Raw genomic sequence first — 23,091 nt, forward strand, 5'->3', positions numbered from 1 at the left:
TTTCAAAAGTTCCAGGAATTAGGTAGTAGTGACAGTTGCAGAAACTTGTGAACATTCAAAAAGCCAGTGGACTGAACGCTTTAAAGGGAGTGAAGCCCGGCCGGTGTTGCTCCGTACTTGAGCATGGACCTATGAGCCAGGAGGTCACGGGTTCGATTCCCAGTCAGGGCGCATGCCCAGGTTGCAGGCTCCATTCCCAATGTCCGGCATGCAGAAGGCAGCCGATCAATGATTTTTCTCTCATGATTGATGTTTCTACCTCTCTCTCCCTCTCCCTTCTTCTCTAAAATCAATAAAAATATATTTTAAGAAAAGGAGTGAATATTATGGTATATGACTAATCTCTTTTTTGAAATTTTAAAGAAAAGAGCTCCAGAAGGACGCCTAGAAGTCTGCCAGGAGGGGGGGAGAACTTTCTAGGTGCAAGGAGCAGTGTGTATAAAGGCAGGGAGGGTGCGGAAAGCAGGGCTGTGTGGGGAATGCGGTCATTGGGTGCAGGTGATGGCAGATGCTCAAGACAGGGGTGAGTGAGGAGAGGCTGGGGCAGTGTGCAGGATCCCAAACATCTCAGGCAGGAGCTTGGACTAATATTGCAGACAACAGCCACGCAGGGGAGTAACACGATCACATATCCTTCGGAAAGACCGTGTTAGTGAAGCAGATGAGAAGCCGCCCGGCCTGTCCTGGTGGGAGGGGCCTGGGCTAAGAGGTTATTTCAACAGTGCTCCTCAGAGACAGTGAGGTCAGAAATGGGTCAGAAGTAATTGGAAAGGAGAACAGCTTTAAGGGATCCACAGACAGAAACAGGGTTTGGGAACTATTTGGGATAACCACAGAGGACACTCACGGCAGAAACTGCTGTTTCTCCAGATTGGGGGCTTGAGCCCCTGGGCCTGGCAGGCGGCCCCGAAGGCTTGCAGAGAGTCGCAGAGGGCATGGGTTAGGCCTCTAAACTCACAGAGGTTGTGCATACAGTCCAGCAGGAAGGGCGTGAGGGCCACGTGGGCGGCACACTTAGTCCACGCCGGAGTCTGAAAGGCCACTTTGCAGTGCTTCATGGCTCTCATTAGGTGAGACGGCTTGCAGTTTGCAGTCTGAGGCTCCTGATACCCTGCTTTGGTCTTCATCCACTCGTCTATTAAGTCATCTTTTTGGCAACTGGGAAGGGGACGGGGTCATCATCGGGACAGCCACTGCCCTACCCATGAAGATTACTTGGTGCTCCCTAAGGACCCTGAAGACACCCCTTGTTTTCACTGGGAAGCTGGTTTGAGCTCTGGCCACCTTCCATGCAGCCCCGGTTCCCTCCCATGTTTTGAAGCCAAGAAAAGAAAACTTGCATGTTTCTCCAAATAGGTTCCCGGAACCCAGAAGCCCTTCCCGGTCACATTACACACACACAGGAAGGCCCTGCGCTCTCGGCCCCAGGTGTGCCACATTCTCTAGAATCCCAACTCGTGTCCCTATGAAAAGGCAGAAAGATATCGGGGACCATTACTTTGGGTTGGCCTCCTTATCTTGCCAACTATGCACAAAATCAATGTCGTTCTGGGCTAGTTCGTCATTGGGCATCATTAATTCATCCTCTTCCTCATCATTGAAGTTTCCGCATATGCCACAGACCTGGGTGGGCAGAGGGGAGTCTCAGCATGCGGGGTCAGGGCAGGAAAGCACTTCTCATTTAGTACCCCCTTTTCCCACTCTAAAGAGAAAGGAGCTCTTGCCATCCCTCTCCTGTTCTGGGCAGGGCCATCTTGGGTCTAGGGCCCCACCCCTTGTGGGGGTGCGGACACCCCGAGGACAAGAGCCAGGTGTTTTCCTCACCTTTCCATAATAGGCTCTAGGGATTTCGATCTCTAAGAACCCGCTGCCATCAAACTTCACTTGCAGCCCAATGTAATGTCTGAGCACGGTGTAGGTGCCACTGGCATAGATGCTGACACCCTTGACGCGGTTGTTGGAGGGAAGGGTGACCTGTTTGCCATTGATCTGCAGAGGAGAGTAGGGCATGCGAGGAGGAAGAAGGACCAGAGCGCCCTCTCCCCACAGCGTGCTTCCTTTGTCCCTGCCTGTGTCGCCCAGCTCACCAGCACATGATGGTCCTTTTGTAGGGTGATCAGGGAATCAAAGATGCTAATATTGAGCTGGCGGAGGTAGAAAGCAGGGGATTGGCCTTCCCGCTCCTCATTCTCGCCACTGATCTTGAAGAAGGGCAGGTGCATAGTGAAGTGGCATGTTTTCACCAGGACATAAGCACAGGTGCTCCTGATGGCATGATAACGGCCATCAAAGCTCACATAGTAGGACATGTCTGCGATCCGGCACACTCCCATCCCTGCAGGAGGGAGAGGTGGCTGAGGAGTGCCCAGCCTCCATCAAGAACAGGCATTCTCCTCACCTTCAAGGAAAGGGTGTGAAGGCAAGGGGCCTCCAAAGGGAAGGAAGACAAAATAAAAGAATCAAGAAACAAGGGCTAGGCTGGTGTGAGGCTGAGGGGTAGGACGGGTATTACTCTGCCCGGGAGAGACTTCTAATGCCCCATCTAAGTCCACATCGGCTATGGGAGAACCATGAGTGACTGACTTCAAGGAGTCCTTCCCAGCAGGCAGCGCAGTGGTCATCTCTCCCCACCAGAAGCTCTGTACAGCAGGGCCACAAACTGGAGTGCTCCAGATAGATGGCAGTGAGGAGAGTATAAGGGGAAATTGGGGAGAGCTTGTCTTGGTGGCTGGGGGGTCCTCTGGCATGCTCAGTGGCCTCATACCTGAACTCCGGCAGCGTATCAGCCCATGCAGGGCCCAGCACAGTTGTTCAGGCTTGCAGGAGGTGTCGAGGCAGGAGATGTTGTGGGTGGAGCAGGAGCACAGCCTGGAGCAGCTATTGTCCGTGTACCAGCTCTCCCCAACCTGTGGGACGTGGGCATGCAACAGAAACTTGGAAGCCAGAGACAGACTGGCCCCCCACACCCCGAGAACTCCCGGTGAGGCTGGCTTCACTCAGTGTTTACCTCCATCGCAACCCTCTCTCAGCCTTTTGGCTCTGGGCTTACTCCTCAGCCCCCAGGACTGGCCTGCCTTATTCCTTCTGCCCCCAAACTTGTAGAGCTTGGGAGGGCACCCCTTTTGTCTGGCCTCTCACCTGGTAGTAGGAGCCCCGGGAGTCGGTGCAGCCGCACTCGTTGAAGGGCACACAGGAGGCTCCACTCAGGACATGGCCTTTTTGGCACTCGCAGCCCTCGGCACAGGGCAGTGCTGCTGGGCAGTCTTGTGGGGTGTTCAGGGTGTGGCAGGTGGCTGGGCAAGGGTTGGCGCAGGGGCTGTAGCTGCTGCCAGCAGGGCACTTCAGAGCTAAGAAGAAACCAGTGTTAGGAAGGGCTGAGTGATTTCCACCTCCCTGCCCTTGGGGCATCAATAGTTCTTGGGAATGTGTATTAGACTAGTGCTGTGGTCGGCAAACTGCGGCTCGTGAGCCACATGCGGCTCTTTGGCCCCTTGAGTGGGGCTCTTCCACAAAATACCACGGCCTGGGCGAGTCTATTTAGAAGAAGTGGCGTTAGAAGAAGTTTAAGTTTAAAAAATTTGGCTCTCAAAAGAAATTTCAATCGTTGTACTGTTGATATTTGGCTCTGTTGACTAATGAGTTTGCTGACCACTGGACTAGTGGATAAATGAAATGGGGTCAATCCATGTAATGGAATATGATTCAGCCTTAAAAAAGGGAATTCTGGCACATACTACAACATGGATGAACCCTGAGTACATTATGCTAAGTGAAACAAGCCAGTCACAAAAAGACAAATACATGAGGTCCCTAGAGCAGTCAAATTCATAGAGACAGAGAAGAAAATTCTGGGTGCCTGGGGTTAGGGGTGGGGGAATGGGAAGTTAGTGCTTAATGGGGACAGAGTTTCAGTTTGGGAAGATGAAAAAGGTCCGGAGATGAATGGAGTTGATGGTTGCATAACAATGTGAATGTACTTAATGCTATAGAACTGGACACTTAAAAATCTTTAAAATGGCATATTTTACATGCTTTTTTTTTTTTTTAAATGAGTTCCTGGGAAAGACAGGAAGAAAGGAAACAGCTGGCCTAGGTAATAGGGAAAGATGCAGTAACCAAATGAGGGTGGAACTTTTTGGTGAGGTGAGAATCAGGTGGAGGAGGCTCCCGGTGCAGTAGAGGATGAGGGATGGGCTTGGGGAGACTGGAAATGGAGAACAGAGGGGGTCCCCCGTGGGTGCTGAGGACCAGGCTGTGAAGGGAAGATCAGAGGAATAGAACTTAGGGAAAGGAGGAGAGGTCAAGGCTGGGGGCGGAGGGGGGGGGCCGCGGGGACTCCTCCAGGCTGCAGGAGTGATGGTCAGGCCACTTACGGCAGAAGGTGCTGTTCCGCCAGACAGGCGGCCGGCCGGCCTGTGCACACTGGGATGCATAGGCCTGCAGGGAGTGGCACAGGGTCAGGGCATCACCCTTGGTCCCACACTGGCCATGCACACAGCTGGCAAAGCTGGAGTCTGGGGGTACCACCTTGTGGCACTGGGAGAAGGGGCCTGGAGGATGAAACCATAGGTGTGTGAGAGAAGAGCAGAAGCCTGGGAAGGGACCAGAACCAGGCGGCTGCTTGGGGCAGATTCAACATCCATTTTCATCAAAACCTGTGTTTACTGAGAACCTACTTCCTGAGGCATAAAAGCAGCTTATCCTTCAGGCTCCCTAGAAGGTGCACACTGCCTCTCACACTTCCTCCTGACTTTCTATTTCATGTCTCTCTTGCTGCCTCTCTGACCAGTCCCCCTCCTCTTTCTCTGGCCCTGGGGGAGGTAAAAAGAGCCAGCAGGGGATGAGGCTTACCCAGAGGGTTGATTAAGATATTACAGTTCTTATTCCAGGTGTCTGCCACTCCATTCTCCTGGCATCTGGGAGGCTTGCCACCCGCAAAGAAGCAGCTAACCCAAAAAAAGGGGGCAAGGATAGAAATTTACGGTTGGAGGAACCTTCCCACAAACTGAAAAGTATAGAGAAAAACAGGGACGTGAATAAGAACCGGAGAAGAGAACAAAGCTGTGCCCTCAAGGGGGAGGGTCAGAAGGTACAGAGGGAAGGAAGGCTCCTTCTCAGGACAGACTGCCCAAAGGTTCTCCAAAGAGACAGGTCAGTAAGCACAGGAGAGGTCAGCAGGCAGGGGCACGGGAGGTCCCAACAACCTTTCATCACATCCGGGATCGGAGAGATTGGGGACACGGAGGACACCTGCAGGCTGCCTGCTGAGGCTCTTTCTCGGGTCCATCTCCCCTCTATTCCCAGCTCACCCAGATTCAGAGTATTCATTTGACTTCCAGGCAACCCCCAGTTCGATGGAGTTGTCTGCAGGCTTTCCATCTGGTTTCAGATTGTCATCGGAGCTGTTGTTGTTATAGTTTCCTGGAGGAGGGAGCAGTTAACAGAGGCCACAGACGAATCCTACAAGCAGCCCCAGCCCCAGGACCACCACTTTCCTTCCCCCATGAGGCTCCTTCACTCCGCACTCCACAGACTAAGGTTAACGTCTTCTTCACCTTGAGCTTCCCTTAACACCCACCCTCACGCCGAATGCCCTCCACCCAGGCAGCAGTGGACAAGAACTTGGGACACCTAATTAAGTGTGTGGCTAAGCAACGAATGGGACAGGCTCCTTCCTGTTGTCCTGGCTTTGCCTACAGGCGCCCAAGGAACTCACCACACAGCCCGCAGAGCCGGCCAGCATAGGTGGAGGGCACTGTCACTTTGACCAGGTGGTTCCCATCATAGCGAACCTGAAGCCCCAAATCCGTGTAGAGGAAAATGAAAAAGCCACTGTGCCTAATGCCTACCCGACCTTGGGCAGGCCAAACAGGCAGGGTCACCCGGCGACCATTCAGCTGCAGAGGCAGGGAGGACATGGCAAAGAAAGGCATTTGGAACAAGAATAACAACAGGACCAAGACGGGAGCAGGAGGGGGGCAGAGGGTGTGTCTCAGGACCTGGGACTGGACCTGCTGTGGGGAACTCCTAGGGGCTCTGGAAGCCAGATAGGCAGGTCTGCAGGCAAGGAGGGGCAGAGGGGAGGTCCTAGCAGACTGGTCAGTGTGGAGCCCCGGAGGCAGGCAGAGGCACGTACCACAACCTTGTAGCCTTTGATCAACGAGATTCTGAGTTTGAAGACCTGTATGTGGACGGCGGTCACATGGGAGACCTCCTCATTCCCACCTCGGAACTCATTGGTGGTGCTCACGACAAAGTAGTTGTCGAAGGACCTCAGCCAGCAAAGCTGGGTGAGGGTGTAGCTGCAGGTGCCCATGAAGTGGTGCAGGGCTCCGTCGAATGTCAGGTAGTGGGGATCCCCTGAGACAGTGCAGGTGGCAGACCCTGGGAAGGACGAGATGGGGTCAGAGGTGCACTAACCCTGAGGTTCCATCCTGGTGAGTCCACATTGGGGTGGTCAGCTTGGCTTGGAGAGGTCAAGAACAGTGACTACCCCAACCTCACTCTCTGGGTCCTTGGAGACACTGCTTGGTTCTGGGCAACTGCCTTCCAGCCCCTGGATCTGCGCCAGCTCTCTGGGGAGCCTGCTTTAGGGCAAGGTCATGCCCTTGCTTGAGGCTGCATAGGCAGCCCCTCTGCTCACCTTCCACCTGACTGCTCACCTGTGGCATGGCAGCCATAAATGCCATCCTGCTGACTGCAGACCTCCTGAGCCTCGCACCTCCAGAGCACACAGCGAATTTTGCTGTTGCCCTCACAGATACAAAGCTCTTTGCAGTCTGGCGAAAACCACTGCTGCCCTACCTGGGGGAAGGAAGGAAGGAAGGAAGGAAGGAAGGAAGGAAGGAAGGAAGGAAGGAAGGAAGGAAGGAAGGAAGGAAGGAAGGAAGGGAGGGAGGAAAAGAGGTTATTCCCAGGTCTGATTATTCAGTGCTATTCAGTACCCACAGCTATTAAGACCGTTGGGCTGCTCATTGCCCAAAACTCCAGGAGTAGTTACAAAAGTCTGGCATTCACTCACTAATCCAATAATTCCATCATCTGCTTGTTCCTTCACTATTTTGACAGATATTTATGTCTGCAGGGTGCCAAGCATTAGGAATTTAGTAACGAACTGGATGGAGTTGCCATAATGCAACTCATGACCCAGTGGGGGCAGTAAACAAATAAAGGGATAGACCATGTACTCCAACACAATATGCACCCAAAGAAGACAAGCAGGGCATCCAGTGAGCGTTTCCTGCCTTCAAAACAGACAGTAAGTGCTTGCTATAAGAGACCAGAGAGGTGCTTTCTGATTTTGCCTGTCAAGAAGGCTTCTAGGAGGAGGCAGCATTTCAACAGGGCCTCAAAGGAGGTGAAGAATTCCAACAGGCATAGATGGCTGGAGGCAGAGCTGGGTGAAAGGAGCTGAAAAGAAGGTGAAATTGAGAGGAAGGCAAGACATAGAGAGAGAGTGTTCAGTGGGCCTGGAACGGGGGCCAAGGGGAGGAGATCCAAGTGGGCCTCAGGTGGTAGATGGCTTTGACAGACATCAGTGTCATTTCCAGGACTTGGGGTGATTGAAGGACCGGCAAAGAAGGAAGAGAGAAACAATATAGATGAGGATTTGACTCCAAATGCTGCCTCTGAGAAAAATGTGGAGACAGGGGCCCAGGAGGGAGCCGAAGTCCTTCAGCAGAGAAAGGGGGCTTGGTAGGAGAGAAGAGTGTTTGGAAAAAGTGCAGGGAAGACACAGATGCAAGAAAATGACTCAGGGACACGGAGGCAGGGAAGATGGGAGGGGAGAACAGCAGGGGTCTCAGGCTCTGCCAGGTAGTGTAAGCAGTAATTGATTTCATCCCAGTCTGCTTAAAAAGTACTAGAGGTAAATGAGGAAAAAGGGAAAGGAGAACTAAGCCAGAATGTCCGTAATCCCAGCCATGCAGGCCCTACCACACCCCCTTCTCTCTTGCTGTCTCTTCAAATGCCTGAGGAGGGCTTTCTGGCTTCATGGCCAAGAGGCCCAGCCCGAGACTCACCATGATGTAGCGGCCCATGAAGTCAAGGCACCCACATTGGGACTGGGGGATGCACTGGAGACCGCTGAGGACGAAGCCAGGGTTGCACTCACAGCCCTCCACGCATCGGTCCTGGCAGGACATGACAGAGAAGTTGGAGTGGCAGGTCTCAGGGCACTGCTTGGCACATATGGTGTACTTGCTGTTGGGTGGGCAGTCCAGAGCTGGTGGAAGGAGAAGCACAGGTAAGAAAGGTGTGAGGCCAGCCGAGGACAAGGGACAGAAGGTCCGTATCTAGTTCGTAATCCAGAGTTCAGAAGGCCCACAACTAGAGGCTTCTGCCCATGTTGAGAAGAAGAGAGGAACTGGGAGCAGCATGACTGAGTAACTCAGTGTCTACCTTAAGCCTGGAAGAGGGTCCTGCAGGGAACGACCAAGAGCCAGGTCTGTGGGAGCAGACTGATCCAAGAACCTCAAGAGTGTGCCATGCAGACAAACCCAACATAAATGGTCAAGGTGGAAGGAGAGCTAGGGGACCACCATGTGGCCTTGAACAAGGGCATGGCCTTGCCCTAAAGCATCTTTCCAGAGAGCTGGGTCATCATCAGCAGGTGTGCAGCAGTCATGGTGCAACCTCCCAGCCGCAAGTCTGTATTTTATGTGTGCATCAAGCATACACCCCTAGGCATTGCTCTGCACAGCTCAGGCAGCTGGGAAGGCTTTCTGAGTTTATAAGTGACTGTGGTTTTCTCAGTGGATATTTCTGATTCTGCAGACTTCCCCATCCACACGTGGAAGTGAAGGGGTTAAACCAGGTGCTCCCAAGCCTGTGCTAACACTCTTATATGCTGGCCCTCTGCTCTCATCTGTGTCTGAAGGAAGCACTGCCCACCCACCCACCCCTCCGCCCCCGCTTCTTTCTCTGCACAACTCACAGCAGAACTGGGGTCCTCTCCAGGGCTTCACCATGTAGCCAGCAGCCTGGCAGGCCTCAGTCAAGGCTGCCATATGGACACACAGCATCTGCTGCAGCCCCTGGTATTTACACATGTCAAATATGCAGTTGTTGAAGAAGAAAGAGGCCATGAGGTGAGGCAGACATGTCCTGCAGGGAGAGGCCAGGTCAGAGGGAGCGAGGGCGCAGAGAGGGCAGAGCTTCTTGTCTTGGAAGACCCCCAACCCCCGCCACTCCCCCCACATCTTGCCCCCCTTCATACTCAAAGGCTCCATGGAAGACTGTGATCCGTCCACAGAACTCTGGCCCCGATAGAGTGTTCTGCAAGGTTGAATTGCAAGATGGGGGATTTGCCTTGTACTGGCACCTAGAAGAGACACCCCCAAATGCCCTAAGAGCCAAAGTTTGCCTCCATTCGGCCCCTACCCCAGCAGTCTCCCGGTTCTCAGCAACCCTAGTAGAGAATACTTGAACACCAAGCCCTAAAGAAGATGGAAACCTGAGCTGGACAAGCAAGAGGGGGTCTGAAGAACATTGGTGGTAGGGTGAGCATGTTGGTAATGAGTTCATGGACGAGGCTGGGACAAAAGTGGGGGTGTGCAGAAGGAGAGGAGAAGAGGGGTGATGCCAGCCCGAGGGGGCAAAGGAGGCTGCCAACAGAGATGGAGACGTCTTTACTCACTTCCTTTCCATATTGTCTGCTGCCAGCCAGCTGTTGCCCAGCTCCTCCTGTTGTGCTGGCCTGCCATCAGGTAACTGATTGTTGTTGCTACGCGTGCTACTGTCGCTGTCATGGCTGACACAGAATCTACAGAGTTTGCTAGAGTAGGTGCTGCGGGGGGCAGAGAGACATGGGAGCATTAATGGAAAGAAGAGGCCTTCATCATGTGAGGGATCACAGCAGGGTGGGATGAGTGCGCGTGTGGTAACGAGTTCATGGACTTGGCTGGGACAGAAGTGGGGGTGCGCAGGAGGAGGAGGAGGAGGAGGAGGGTGGTTCCAGCCAGGGTGTTTGGTTCGTAAAAGGGACAAAGGAGCAGGAGGGCGGTGACAGAGATGGAGACGTCCTCACTCACTCCTCCTCCGTATCCTCTATTGTCTGCCAGCTTACGCCCAGTTCCTCCTCATTGCGTGCTGCCTTGCCATCAGGCATCTGGTTGTCGTTGCTACTGTCGCCATCATAGTTGCCACATAAACCGCAGAGTTTGCCATAGTAAGTGCTGGGGGAGGGGGGGGCGCAGGGTGAGGAGGAGGCGTTAATGGAAGGAAGGGGCCTTAGTTATGTGAGGGACCACAGCAAAGTGGGATGAGTGAGGCGGGCAGAGAAGAAAGAGGTGCAGACTCAGATCAAGGGTTCCATGCCAAGTGCCAGACACACAAGGACCTCACAGCCCTCACCCCCAAGCCATCTTTACAGTCTCCGCTCCTCCCCTTCTTTTGCTCACATTTCATATTCCAGCCTAACTAACTCCTTTTTCTCTCTCATTGATTCCAGAGAGAGGAAGGGAGGGGGAGAGAGAGAGAAAAAGAACACCAATGTGAGAGAGAAACATCAATTGATTGTCTCCTGCATGCACACACCTCGACTGGGGACCTAGAATCTGAGTATGTGCCCTGACAGGGAATCAAACCCGCAACCCTTCGGTACACAAGACGACGCTCTAACTGAGCCACACAAGCCAGGTCCATAATAAACCTTTTGCTGGTCCCAAGACATTCCAGTTTTTTCTTGCATTTGCTGATCACTATTTCTATAAAGTCTTTCTTTCTCCTATGAGCCTTCCTTGAAGACTGGGATCAAGTGACCACTCTTCTGAAAGCTCCCACAGCCCATTAGTGACTCCGTCTAGTACATTCCCAAAGCATTGTGAGTATATCCTGCTATTATCCACTGCCCTGAAACCATTTCCTCCTGTCTCCTCATCCAAAGGGAGGCCTGCCTGCCTGTTGAGCTAGACTGAGAATTAGTGCCTGGAATGGAAAGTGAAGAGGACTGGAGGTCCTGGGAGAAGCAGGAGCGGAGCAGGGAGAAGTGGCAGCTGCCTCACCTGGGCACACTCATAAACAGCTGCTGGTCACCATCCCATCTTATCCGCAAACCAAACGCAGTCTGCAGCTCCACAAATCGCCCACTTGAAATCAGAAAGATGCCTTTAGAAGGTATGGCCGGGAGGTTGACTTGCTGACCCTCAACCTGGAAAGAGAGGCCGAGAAAAGAGACAGAGAGACAGATCCGAGGGTCAGGAAGACGCTCCGGAACCCTCCCACATCCGCCCTCACAGCAATCCTGAAGACATCTACACTGGGAGTGCTCTGGAGCCTGTCCCTGAGAGGGTCTGGAAGCTGCAGGAACTGGCCAGGACAAGGCTGCAGCAGCCCCCAGGTGGCCCCAGCAGAGCTGAACAAAAAATGGACTCACCAGCGTGCGCCTGCCCCTGAGCAAGGTGATGGTGGTCTCCGGCAGCGTCACGTAGATTTTGTTCAGGCAAGACATGCCTTCCTGTGCTCCCTCCTCGTTCTTTCCCGCCACCCTGAAGAAGGGCTCTGGTTGGGGAGAGGAGTGAAAAGCACCCAGGAGCTCATTCAACAAGCATTTCTGAGCACCCCCTGAGGGAGCGCCCCACTCCTGACACTGTGGGGATAAAGGGGTTCAGAGACACTGGCTTTGTAGTTTAAGAGGTAAGCCTGGACCCCGTGTGAGTGGGACGTGACTGTCTGCCTCTTCCAGAACAGTCTGTCAAGGTGTGCTGCCAATCCACCTCAGTGGACAGGGATGTCCTCCCGAGGGAGAGCTTGTGTTACTTCTCTTGTCCCTTTATTGCCACTGTGCCAGGTTAGCCTCTGAATAAAAGTTGGCCAAGGAAGCAACTGATAAAGAGAAGTGTCTTGGCCAAATCAAGGTTCAGTGGGCCAGGAAGAAATGTGGGGGTGGCTGCAGGGCCACAATGGACAGTGTCTTCACATAAATGGAAATAAATCTTCAAAAATAAATAAATAAACAACCAAACCTTTAGCTTTTTATATTTTACAATTAACACATGCTATTTAATTTAGTTATTAGAAGGAAAACATGGGAGATAAATTCAAGAATGGCATTGTGTTATTAACCCATGTCACTTCGATGAATTCAACAAAAAGAAATTGCAAGGAAAAAAAAAAAAGAATGGCATTGTACATGTTAGGGTTGGAGACTGAAGTATAAACACCATTGGTTTTGTCTGAGGACCAAGCCTAATCTCCTTTCTCACTCTTTTCATAATGAAATACTATATCTCTTGAATGGTGATTGTTGAAAACTGTCATTCTACTTTATATTTCAACATTAGATTTTGAAATTTTGAAGATATCTTTGATTTGTTGTATAAGAACTTTGATCAGATGCATGCAACTTCCAAATCTGAGGAAGATCCTTTTGATGTGAATGTGCAGATTTTTTACCATTTATGTGCCTCATGAACCTAAATTTTTTCTTTTTTTTTCTTCTCTTTCTTTTCCTTTGCTATATGTGGTGTGGACATGAGCACTAATTTTTTGTTTTGAAATAATTTCAGACTTACAGGAAAATTGCAAAAATAGTGCAAAGCATTCCAGGACAGCCTTCACCCAGATTTTGCAAATGTTAACATTTTACCCTATTTGCTTGATCATTTTTTCTCTCTCTCTCAATCTTTCCATCACTCCTCTGCCTACTCTATCTATCTATCTATCTATCTATCTATCTATCTATCATCAAGCATCTATCTATCAATCCAATCTCCCACCCACCCTAGGTTAAAAAAAAGAGAAGTGTCTTAAGGTGCATTTTCCCAAGTAGTTTGGTCTTGAGAAAGTCCTGCTTCTGAGGTGAACATGTCCACCCTTACTTTTCTTGCTCTTCCCATTTGCTCTCATGCCCAACTTTTCTGTCAGATACCACCCCCTCCCCAGACTGTAGGGGCAACCCTACCTGTCGAGTTGCCACAGAATTGGGCCAAGATGTAGGTGCATTTTCCCATGAAGCTAAAGCGCCTCCCGTCAAAGGTGAGATAATGAGGATCTCCATAGACAAAGCAGGTGGCAGAGCCTGTTGAGGGAAGAAAGGGGACCCTGGGAAACAGGTTCACCATGCCAGGTCCCACAGCCACCTCACCTGCCTCCCAGGGGCTTTTCTTGTCAAGGGAGGGATTGGAACCCTGGTATCACACCCACTCTGAAAGGATGGCAGGTGGGACAGAATAAGGGGCAGGTCTCACCATAGGTGTGACATTCATACTGGCCGTTCTTCTGCTGGCACACCTTGTTTCCCTTGCATTGAAAGGTCTGGCACTGTACTCGACCGCCAGGCCAACAGTGACATCGTTCTGTGCAATTGGAGCTGAACCACTCTGCCCCAGGCTGGGAGTAAGGGATCGGGGGTTACAACACTATATGTCATCCCATGCTATAGCCCCCTTCTCCTCCATTGCACCTGCCCTAACCCTTTCCTCTTCCCACTCCCTACTAGGTATTCCTGCCCACCACAGCACATTTGCACATGCTGTTCTCTCATCCTGGAATGCTCTCCCTTATCCCTCTTTTAAGTCATTCTTAGGCATCAGCAGGTTCAGTTCAAGGGACACTACTTTCCCAGGAAGACTCTTCAGACCTCCCTGACTAGGGGTCTGCCTCATAGCTCTGGGTACCTTTCCTTCCCAGGACTTACCACAATTGCACTTTCATATTTACTTTTGGGATTGTTTGATTATAATCCCCCTGTGAGGCACCGTGTCTATCTTCACTCACTACTTAAGCCCCAACACACAGCACAGTGCCTGGCAGAGAGCTCTCATTCAGTCAATACCTGTTGAATGAAGAGCCAATGTGTCCCAAAGAATCAGACAGTATTAGGAGAGCAAGGACCATGCCCTATTCATGGTGACTCCAGTGCCAGGAGGGTTCAAAGTACTCAATAAACATTCACCGAATGCATAAGTGAATATATAATAAGTTAATATATGTCTTCCATGGCAGGGAAGAGATGCTTGATACTGACAGCTATCACAGATCTTTCTACCCAGGCTGCAGCTGAGGCTAATGCTAACACTGACACAGGGACACCCAGGAGACTGGTAAGGGAGGTGGGCTAAGGAGGAAGTAGCCCCTGAAGAGACAATTAGGAACGCTGACAACCAAAAGGAAGAACACGAGGAGCTGAGAAGAGGCACTGGACACTAATAAATAGCTGAAATGCACTGTTAATGAATAGGCTGCAAACAATAGTTATACACTGTTAATAGTCATTATTATTATTAACATGTATTAAGTAATTGGTCTGTGTCAGGATCTAAATTCATCTCACAACCATCTTATGAAGTAGAAAATCTAATTGTGCACATTTTGTGGGTATGGAAACAGATTTGAGGAGGTAAAGAACCTTGCCCAAGGTCATCCAGCAAAGTGCTGGAGCCAGGATTCAAGCTCAGATTGGCCTGACTCTAGGGAGGCTCTGTTCAATACAGTGGCCATTAGCCACGTGGCCACTGAGCTCTTGAAATGTAGCTGGTCCAAATTCAGATATACTGTAAGTGTAAAATATACACTGGGTTTTGTAGACTATTAGTAGGGAAAAAAAGGAATGTAAACAATCTTATTAATAAATATTGATTACATGTTGAAGTCAGATTATTTGGGATTAAGGTGCTATTAGTATTGGTTTAACTTGTTTCCTTTTTTTTTTTTTTAATGTGTTTATTAAGAAAGGTAAAATGATGTGTGGCTTGAATGCTATCCCTTTTGGACAGTGCTGGCCCAGAACCTCTTCCCCTTTAGAGCCTCTGTTCCAGACAAATGTTCCCCCAGGGTGGGCATCGACAAGGGGATATAAGAACAGTAACTCCTCTCTTTTGACCTCTTCTATCAGGATTTGCAAATTCCTTTGGAAGATTCTGAAATACATGCCAGAAGCTCTACTCAACATCCAGGGCTCCCTAGGTACTCAGGGACCCCAAACTTCCCTCATGATGGAAATGAGGGCCCTGCATCACCTGGTTGGTCTAGTGTCTAATGCATCAAGGCTGCCAGTATGGAACAGAGAAGTACAGAGAGATCCAGACTGTTAGGCGCACTTAGCACAGAACCATGGGATAATGGAATCATCTGCACAGCTTAGCATCATGCCCGGTCAAAGTGGGTGCTTAACAAATATTTATTATATGAACAGAGATGCCAATCAAAACTACAACCTGAATGAATAACTCCATCATTGTGTTACCACTGCTTGAGAGCTGACCCCTTTGGCCTGTTCCATGGATCCAAATTCACCTCACCAGGGAAGCAGATGGAACCAGAACTCAGGTGTTCCACTAGCAATCTCCCTTGGAGGACCTGGGCATCCCATTGGTCTTACCTTATAGTGATTATTATTGTAGAAGCAGTTACAGGAAGAGGCGTTGATGCAGTGGGAGTCACTAAACAAAAAGCCGGAATTGCAGACACAGCCGGGCTTGCAGGCGATCCCACAATTGGGTGTGGGGTTCTGGCAGGATGCTGGGCAGGCGCAGGATTCGTGATGGGCATTTGGGGGGCAGCTTGCTAAAGGGGAAACAGTTTCCATCAAGCCTACACTCTACAGCTTCCCTAGGGGAGACTTCCTGTCTCTCATCTACTCTCCTTCTTCTCTAAGAAGTAGGTCTGTATTATTCAGCAAAAAAAAGAAAAAGAAAATGGAGTCCTACAACATGAATGAACCTTGAAAACATTACGCTCAGCCCGGCCAGCATGGCTCAGTGGTTGAGCGTCAACCTATGAACCAGGAAGTCATGGTTCAATTCCCTGCCAGGACATATGTTTGGGCTGTGGGCTTGATCCCCAGTGTGGGGCATCGGGAGACAGCTAATCAGTAATTCTCTCTCATCATTGATGTTTCTATTTCTCTCTCCCTTTCACTTCCTCTTTGAAATCAATAAAAATATTTTTTAAACACACAAATATTATGTTCAGTGAAAGAAACCAGTCATATATTATATGGTTCCATTTGTATGTAATGTCTAGAACAAGTAAATCCATAGAGATAGAAAGTAGATTAGTGGTTGCCAGGGGTTGGGGGGTTAAGGGGAATAGGGAGTGACTGCTAACGGGTATAGGGTTTCTTTTGATGGTTATGAAAACATTCTGGAATTAGAAAGTGATAATGTTTGCACAATCTTGTGAATATACTAAAACCACTGATTTTTATACTTTATTTTTTAATATATCTTTTTTATTAATTTCAGAGAGGAAAGGAGAGGAATATAGAGAGATAGGAACATCAATGATGAGAGTGAATCATTGATTGCCTGCTTCCTGCACTACCCCCACTGGAAAATGAGCCCCCAGCCGGACATGTGCCCTTGACCAGAATCAAACCCGGAACCCCTCAGTTCTCAGGCCAACACTCTATCCACTGAACCAAACCATCCAGGGATGAATTGTATACTTTAAGAGGATGAATAGTAATAATAAGAATAAAGCCCTGCTTGAGTCCCAAATACCCCCATCCACCTGTGCCCTGCTCTCCCTCTCACTCAGTGTAGTCAGTCCTCATTATTTTTTCTAAAGTCCCCATGTCTGATCCATCCTTCTCTAAGACTGTAGTTTTCTACTTGAAGCATCCTTTCCCTAATGCTCTCTCCTAGTCATTGTCTCTTGCTTTTAGCTCTTTATCCAATGATCACATACCTGGAGTAGGTCTAGGGGGTGTAGTGGTGGCCAAGGTCATAGTAGATATGGAGGTACTAGTAGTACTAAGAGGCATCATCAAGACTGTAGGCCTAGTGGGTGTGTGTGTGGTAGGAGCTGTGGGCCTTTCGGTGGGGAGTGTGTGTTTTTCAGTGGGGAGTGTGTGTTTTTCAGTGGGTGTGTGTGTGGTAGGAGCTGTGGGCCTTTCAGTGGGGAGTGTGTGTTTTTCTGTGGGGACTGTAGGCTTTTCAGTGGGGAGTGTGTGTTTTTCAGTGGGGACTGTAGGTTTTTCAGTGGGGAGTGTGTGTTTTTCAGTGGGGAGTGTGTGTTTTTCAGTGGGGACTGTAGGCTTTTCAGTGGGGAGTGTGGGTTTTTCCGTGGGGACTGTAGGCTTTTCAGTGGGGAGTGTGTGTTTTTCAGTGGGGGGTGTGGGTTTTTCCGTGGAGAGAGAGGTCTCAGAAGAGCCAGTAAGGGGAACTGGGTATTTGGAAGGAAGCATTGTTGGCACAGGTCCTGCAAAGAAAAAAAAAAAAATCCCTGAAGTTCAGTCAAAATCATACCACTACCCTCTTCATTCACATCTAATTGGAGTGGATGGGATCAAAAGTGTAGCATTCATATTCTTCCTTCTACTCCCAACCTAACCTTCACTCAATAAACACTCAACAAACACTACTCCTAATATATGTCAGATATTGTGCCAGATGCAGAAAACATAAAATGAATAGGATATTGGTCCTCCCTCTAGGGACCTGTTCCTTAAGTAAGGTGTTCTGGACCCCACCACAGGTGAATGAAAGGAGGGAGGATTAGCTTTTTCTAAAAGGAGGCAGCTCCACAAAGTACACCCCCATCTGGAGTCAGAATTGTGGGTCCCAATCTGGGTCTTGTGAGCCATGGAAGGCTTTCAAGCCAGCTGCGGTTCCACTCCCCAGCGGCTGTTCCTGGCCCAGATTACTTACACTGCCCCCTCCTCAGTTTCCTCATCTGTAAACTGGGAACAACAGTACCCGCATGCTGTAAACTAGATTATGTGTGGGGAGCATCTAGCACAGTGCCTGTGCTCAGTAACTGGTAGCTCCCTGCATCCAGCTTCTGGAATTTTCCTTCCTTTGAATTTGCAACCCTCACATGTCTAACATCAGCTTAGAGAGCTAATTCTGGATGGATCTGGGGTAGCGTCCAGGGTGACCAAACATTCCAGCTTGGCCAGGACTGATGTGCTCCCTGAGATGTACGACTGTCAATGCTAAGACAGGGGACAGCCCAGGGCAAACTGTAATGGCTGGTCACCCAGGACAGCACCACCACAGCTCCCTGTTAAAAGAGAACCTCCCTTTAGGTGTGGCTGCTTCAGGAACCAAAGGTACAGGGTATGAAGGTAGAGAGAAGCAAGGAGACTCAGTTTTACAAGAAACCAGGTCATGGTTCCTAAGTTACTCCTGCCACCCTACCCAGATGGTGAGGTGGGAAGAAAGAAGGAGAGAAAGGGACTCACCCCTGTTGCAGGAGCCACGACGGACAGAGACAGAATCCAGAGAGATGTCCAGGGAGGCAGGGCTGCCCCTCACTCCTTCAAATATCAGCTGTGGGAGGGAGGAAGGATCACCCACCCCGTGAGCCCCTTTGCCTCAGGCGCCCAGTTTCCTGCCTGAGTTCAGATGGCCCAGCCACCTCCACACCTCCTCATTGTCCCAGTCCCTTCTGGGCCCCCCACACCTGATACCAAGATTCCCAGTGGGTCCCCAGGCTCTGCCCTTGGCCTTACCTGGGTGGGCAGGACATGCCCCTTGGGCACAGTGACAGTGGTGGGCATCCAGGAGGGGCTCTGGATGTTAATGTGTTTCCAAAGCAGGTTGGGGTGCCTGCTCTTGGTGCCCGGGAGCAGCAGCAGTTTGAGCTGGGCACCCCACGACAGCCCGAACATGTAGTAGGCGAAGTGCACACACAGAGGGCCTTGCTCCCATATGGGGGAGCTGAGCAGGCGGGCCACCCTGCCCTGCTGGGAGGTGCCGAAGTCCAGATGCAGGTAGTAGCCCTCTGGGGAGGCAGAGCCCAGGACAGTGAGGCCCTGCCGCCCCCCCCCCCCCCCCCCCCCGGGCTGCTCCAACCCTTTCCCAGAGCCCAGATGCCCACTCCCAGCTCCTTCCCTGCTCCCTCCACCCAGATCTGCCTGTGCCTTCCTCCCAGCTGCCTCCGTAAACTTTAGGCCTTCTCACCTCCATTGGGGTAACCCCCGGTGGGCCCAGTGCTGCCCATGATGGAGGGCCCACTGGCTCGAATCCAGTTCCCATAATTTGTGGATATTTGAGTCCAGTCACAGAAGGGTTTGGAGTTGTCCTCAAAATCACACTGGGTGATAATGGCTAGGAAGAAAAGGCCACCGTGAAGCCAAGAGAGGGGAGAGGTCTAGCTGCAGAGCCAAACTAGGCGGGTAGGTGTTAGCAACACTGCTAAGCTTAGAGAAGGCAGCCACTAAGATTAGGGTTCAGAGCAGAGATTTGGGAAAGAGAAGCTGAGAAATAAGTCACCGTTTAGGAGAAATTCAGGGCGGGGGTGGGGTGGGTGGAGTGGGTGGGGTGAGCAGGGCAGAACGTCTAGGTCTGGAGTCACAAACTGAGGTCCAGGGGCTGGATTCGGGGAGCCAGACAGATTTTTGCCTGGGCAGCATACACTTTGTTGTTGTTGTTCCTTTGAATGTGACTCTTTTAGGCAAGGCTTGTACTCCTCCACCGTTCCCTCCACCCTCTGTCACCTAAGGGCTGCCCTTCACACATTTATGTAATTGCCTGGCCTGGACGGCACATGGGTGGCCACCCTGGAAGGGAGAGAAAGTCTGAGCAGTCCTGGTTTTCAACTCACAGTTGTCCTTAGAACTTCGGGCAACTGGCTTCTGGTCTGGAGGCTTCTCAGTCCTTGAGGTTGATTTGGAAAAAAAACCCCCAAAATGTAATCCTTGTCAATATCAAGAATTATAAGCCTCAATAATTGTGAGTTCACCTTAAGTTCCCATCTCTCTCCAAAAAGGTATCTTCCCTGAGAGGTCCTCACATCCCTGCCAGTACCCTCTACCCCTCTATGCCCTGGGTGTCAGGCATGGTGGAATCTTGGGTGAGGAGGAACCACTTTATACCTGGGGAATCTCCTTCCCTTGGGTTGAGATCTTCTTGTCCTATAGCCCAGATTTCCCCACAAAGTAGGGACTATATTGGGTCCTGTTTTGTTAGGCGTGTGGTGGGGGTGATATTGCCCCAGCTACACGCAACTGAACGTAGGACTAACAAAGGGACCACCCCTCCTCTCCTTCCAAGTTCTACAGAGGAGTCCCTGCCCCTCCTCAGGTGGTGTGGGCCACATAGAAGAGTCCTTGGTTTTAGCTGTTCAAGTTCCACTTGTTCAAATCCCACCCCCCAATGAGCTCCAGGATGCTGAGCCATGCATTTCATGCTTCCTACTTGAAGTCTCTCCCATGTACTGGGTCTGCTCTAGGTTTTGTCCATTTTCTGATGATTTGACGTCTCTCTTCTCCTCTGCCATTCTCAGACCTGCCACCCCAGCCAGCCCTACACCTCTTCCCTCTTTCCTCATGTTTCGGCTCCATCCTGCTCCCACTGAGCTCTCACACCCCTCAGTTCCCGGCTCTGAGGCTGTGGGACTCCCCTTATTTCTGTTCGTCCTCTTTCAATCCCATGGGGTTCCCATCTTCCTCCCCAGGGCTGTGCCCTTCATCACTAGTCTGCTTGCCCCTCCAACTTTGCCCCTCACTATTCCTCAGAGCCAACCCCAGTCACCCCCTGAGCCCAGCTTACCAGACCGAGGTGGGCATGTAGCCCTGGCTGCAGGCAGCCCCCATCATTAGCACCAGAGTCCAGACTGTCGAAGCCATGTGGGACCTCAGAGTCAACTCTCAGGGGACAAGGGGAAGGCAGAGTAAGGAGCCCAGGCTACTTTAAATAGTCCTGATCCTCCTTGCCGGGTATCCTTCCAAGGATGCCATGAAAAGTGAACAATCAGAGAACTAGAAATAAAAACTATGATGGCTGAAATTTAAAATCCAAATAGAAGAGTTATAAATCGAAATCGAGAGAAATAAAATGAGAGTGAGAGAAAAGGAAAACAAGAGAGAAAGAAAAGAGAGACTTGGAGGGTCAGTCTAGGATGTCTAGCGTCCAACCAAAATAGTTCAAAAAAGATAAAAAGAAATTACTTCAGAAAAACTACATAAGATGGCCCAGAACCGAAACATGAGTCTCTTGATTTAAGAGTCTGGTATGATGAATGCAAAGAGACCCATGAAAGGCTTGTCGTAAAATTTCAGAATATTGGGGTGAAGGGAAATCCTGAACACTTTCAGACAGAAAAAAGCAGGTCACATACTAAGTATCAGGAATCAGCATGGCAACTGTGGATTCTAAGAGTCAGCGGAACATTGTCTGCAGAATTCCAACAGAAAATAACTTCAAACCTGAAATTCTATAGCTGACAACAGTGGCAAAGGCAATAGGAAGGTCAAGTAAAGTGAAGGCTAAAATCCTTATTGGCAAATAATTGAAAAGGACAAGTCACAGAAGAAATATAAGCAGCCAGTAAGTATTGGAAAGTATTCTCTACTTCACTAGCAATAAAAGAAATGCTGAGCAAATTAAGTTGCCATATTGACAACAATTTAAAAGATTGAAAGGATCTTAGTGAGAATGTCAAAGACATGAAAAAGGATCAGTCAGAAATTAAGCATACATAAATAAAGAATAATTTACAGGGATTCAACAGTAGAGGATTCCAAGAATCAAATCAATTATTTGGAATATGAGGAAGAAAAAAAACAAAAAACAATCAGATGAACAAAAAGAAAAAAGAATCCAAAAATATGAAGATAGTGTAAGGAGTCTCTGGGACAATTTTAAGTGTACCAACATTCCCATTATGGGGCTGCCAGAAGGAAAAGAGAAAGAGCAAGATATTGAAAACCTATTTGAAGAAATAATGACAGAAAACTTCACCTTGAAAGAAATAGATTTACACGAGGAACCCAAAGAGGCCCACATCAAGGACACATCATAATTAAAATGTCAAGGTTAAAGACAAAGAGAATCTTAAAAACAGCAAGAGAAAAGCAGTTAGTTACCTACAAGGGAGCACCCATACAGCTGTCAGCTGATTTCTCAACAGAAACTATGCAGGCCAGACGGGAGTGGCAAGAAATATTCAAAGTGATGAAAAGCAAGGACCTACAACCAAGATTACTCTACCCAGCAAAGCTCTCATTTAGAATTGAATGTCAGATAAAGAGCTTCACAGACAAGAAAAAGCAAAAAGAGTTCATCACAACCAAACCAGCATTACATGGAATGTTGAAAGGTATTCTTTAAGAAGAGGAGGAGGAGGAAGAGGAGGAGGGGAGGAGGAGAATGAAGAAGAAGGAGATATGAACAATAAAATGGCAATAAATAGATATCTACCAACAACTGAATTTAAAAATCAAAATAAATGAACAAGAAATCTAATGAACAAAATAAACTGATGAATAAAATATAATCAGAGGCATGGGAACATGGAACAGCCTAATGAATCTCAAAGGGAAGGGGTGAGGGGTGTGTGGGAAGAGATTAACCAAAGATCTTATATGCATATATGCATTACCTATGGACACAGACAATAGGGTGGTGAAGACCTGTGATGGTGCAGGAACTGGGTGGAGGAGGCTAACGGGGGCGGCGGGGGGGGGGGGGGGGGGGGGGAGGGGACATTTGTAATACTCTCAACAATAAAGATTTTTTTAAAAAACCTTAAAAATAAATAAATAAATAAATAAATAAATAAATAAATAAATAAAAGATTGATAACATTGAGCCTTGGCCAGTGTGGCTCAGTTGGTTGAGCATCCTCCCATGCACTGAAAGGTCACCGGTTCAATTCTTGATTGGGGCACATGCAGGAGGCAACCACTTGATGTTTCTTTCTCACATTGATGTTTCTCTTTCTCTCCCTCTCCCTCTCCCTTCGTCTCTCTCTAAAAACCAATAATTTTTTAAAAAAAAGATTGATAGCATTGAGTGCTGGTCAGTATGCAAGTAGATACACTCAAATACATTGTTGATAAGACTGTATATTGGTGAAAACATCTTAGAAGTTAATTTGACAATGACTATTAAACTTCCAAATGTGCCTATCTTTGACCCAGCATTACCTTTCTAATAATCTTCCCACAGAAATACATGCTTATTTGCATAAAGATGTACATACCTTAAATATGTTCATTGCAGCATTGTTTACAATAGGAAAATAATTGAGATTACCCAAATGTTTGCCAGTAGATCATATTCAAGGAATATTATGCAAGTATTAAAAAAACACAGTGTTTCTCAAAAAAATAGAGTTACCATATGGTTCATCAATTCCACTTTTAGGTATATAGAATTGAGAAAATTGAAAAGAATTGAAAGCAAGGACTGGAACAGATAT

General features: G+C 49.2%; 1 protein-coding gene across 1 annotated transcript in view; it reads right to left on the bottom strand.

The window, feature by feature from the left end:
• Nucleotides 1-22,887, bottom strand: part of ZAN (zonadhesin) — a gene marked incomplete at both ends in the record, with an annotated part of 30,516 nt that extends 7,629 nt beyond the window's left edge. Inside the window, 29 exons of the mRNA XM_079789709.1 lie at nt 848-1,158; nt 1,499-1,623; nt 1,825-1,989; nt 2,088-2,335; nt 2,765-2,906; nt 3,139-3,347; nt 4,374-4,550; nt 4,852-4,946; nt 5,310-5,421; nt 5,717-5,897; nt 6,137-6,384; nt 6,663-6,804; nt 8,022-8,224; nt 8,936-9,105; nt 9,218-9,322; nt 10,032-10,175; nt 11,004-11,149; nt 11,375-11,499; nt 12,902-13,018; nt 13,188-13,329; nt 15,320-15,504; nt 16,630-16,685; nt 16,830-17,106; nt 18,128-18,215; nt 18,398-18,669; nt 18,849-18,995; nt 19,492-19,544; nt 20,439-20,533; nt 22,873-22,887. Coding sequence (XP_079645835.1) covers nt 848-1,158; nt 1,499-1,623; nt 1,825-1,989; nt 2,088-2,335; nt 2,765-2,906; nt 3,139-3,347; nt 4,374-4,550; nt 4,852-4,946; nt 5,310-5,421; nt 5,717-5,897; nt 6,137-6,384; nt 6,663-6,804; nt 8,022-8,224; nt 8,936-9,105; nt 9,218-9,322; nt 10,032-10,175; nt 11,004-11,149; nt 11,375-11,499; nt 12,902-13,018; nt 13,188-13,329; nt 15,320-15,504; nt 16,630-16,685; nt 16,830-17,106; nt 18,128-18,215; nt 18,398-18,669; nt 18,849-18,995; nt 19,492-19,544; nt 20,439-20,533; nt 22,873-22,887 — 4,495 coding nt within the window. The remainder of the gene's footprint in view (nt 1-847; nt 1,159-1,498; nt 1,624-1,824; nt 1,990-2,087; nt 2,336-2,764; nt 2,907-3,138; nt 3,348-4,373; nt 4,551-4,851; nt 4,947-5,309; nt 5,422-5,716; nt 5,898-6,136; nt 6,385-6,662; nt 6,805-8,021; nt 8,225-8,935; nt 9,106-9,217; nt 9,323-10,031; nt 10,176-11,003; nt 11,150-11,374; nt 11,500-12,901; nt 13,019-13,187; nt 13,330-15,319; nt 15,505-16,629; nt 16,686-16,829; nt 17,107-18,127; nt 18,216-18,397; nt 18,670-18,848; nt 18,996-19,491; nt 19,545-20,438; nt 20,534-22,872) is intronic.
• Between the last annotated feature and the right edge of the window lie 204 nt (nt 22,888-23,091).

This window comes from Cnephaeus nilssonii (genome assembly GCF_951640355.1).
Source record: "Cnephaeus nilssonii genome assembly, chromosome: 2".
In the NCBI taxonomy this organism is placed as follows: Eukaryota; Metazoa; Chordata; class Mammalia; order Chiroptera; family Vespertilionidae; genus Cnephaeus; species Cnephaeus nilssonii.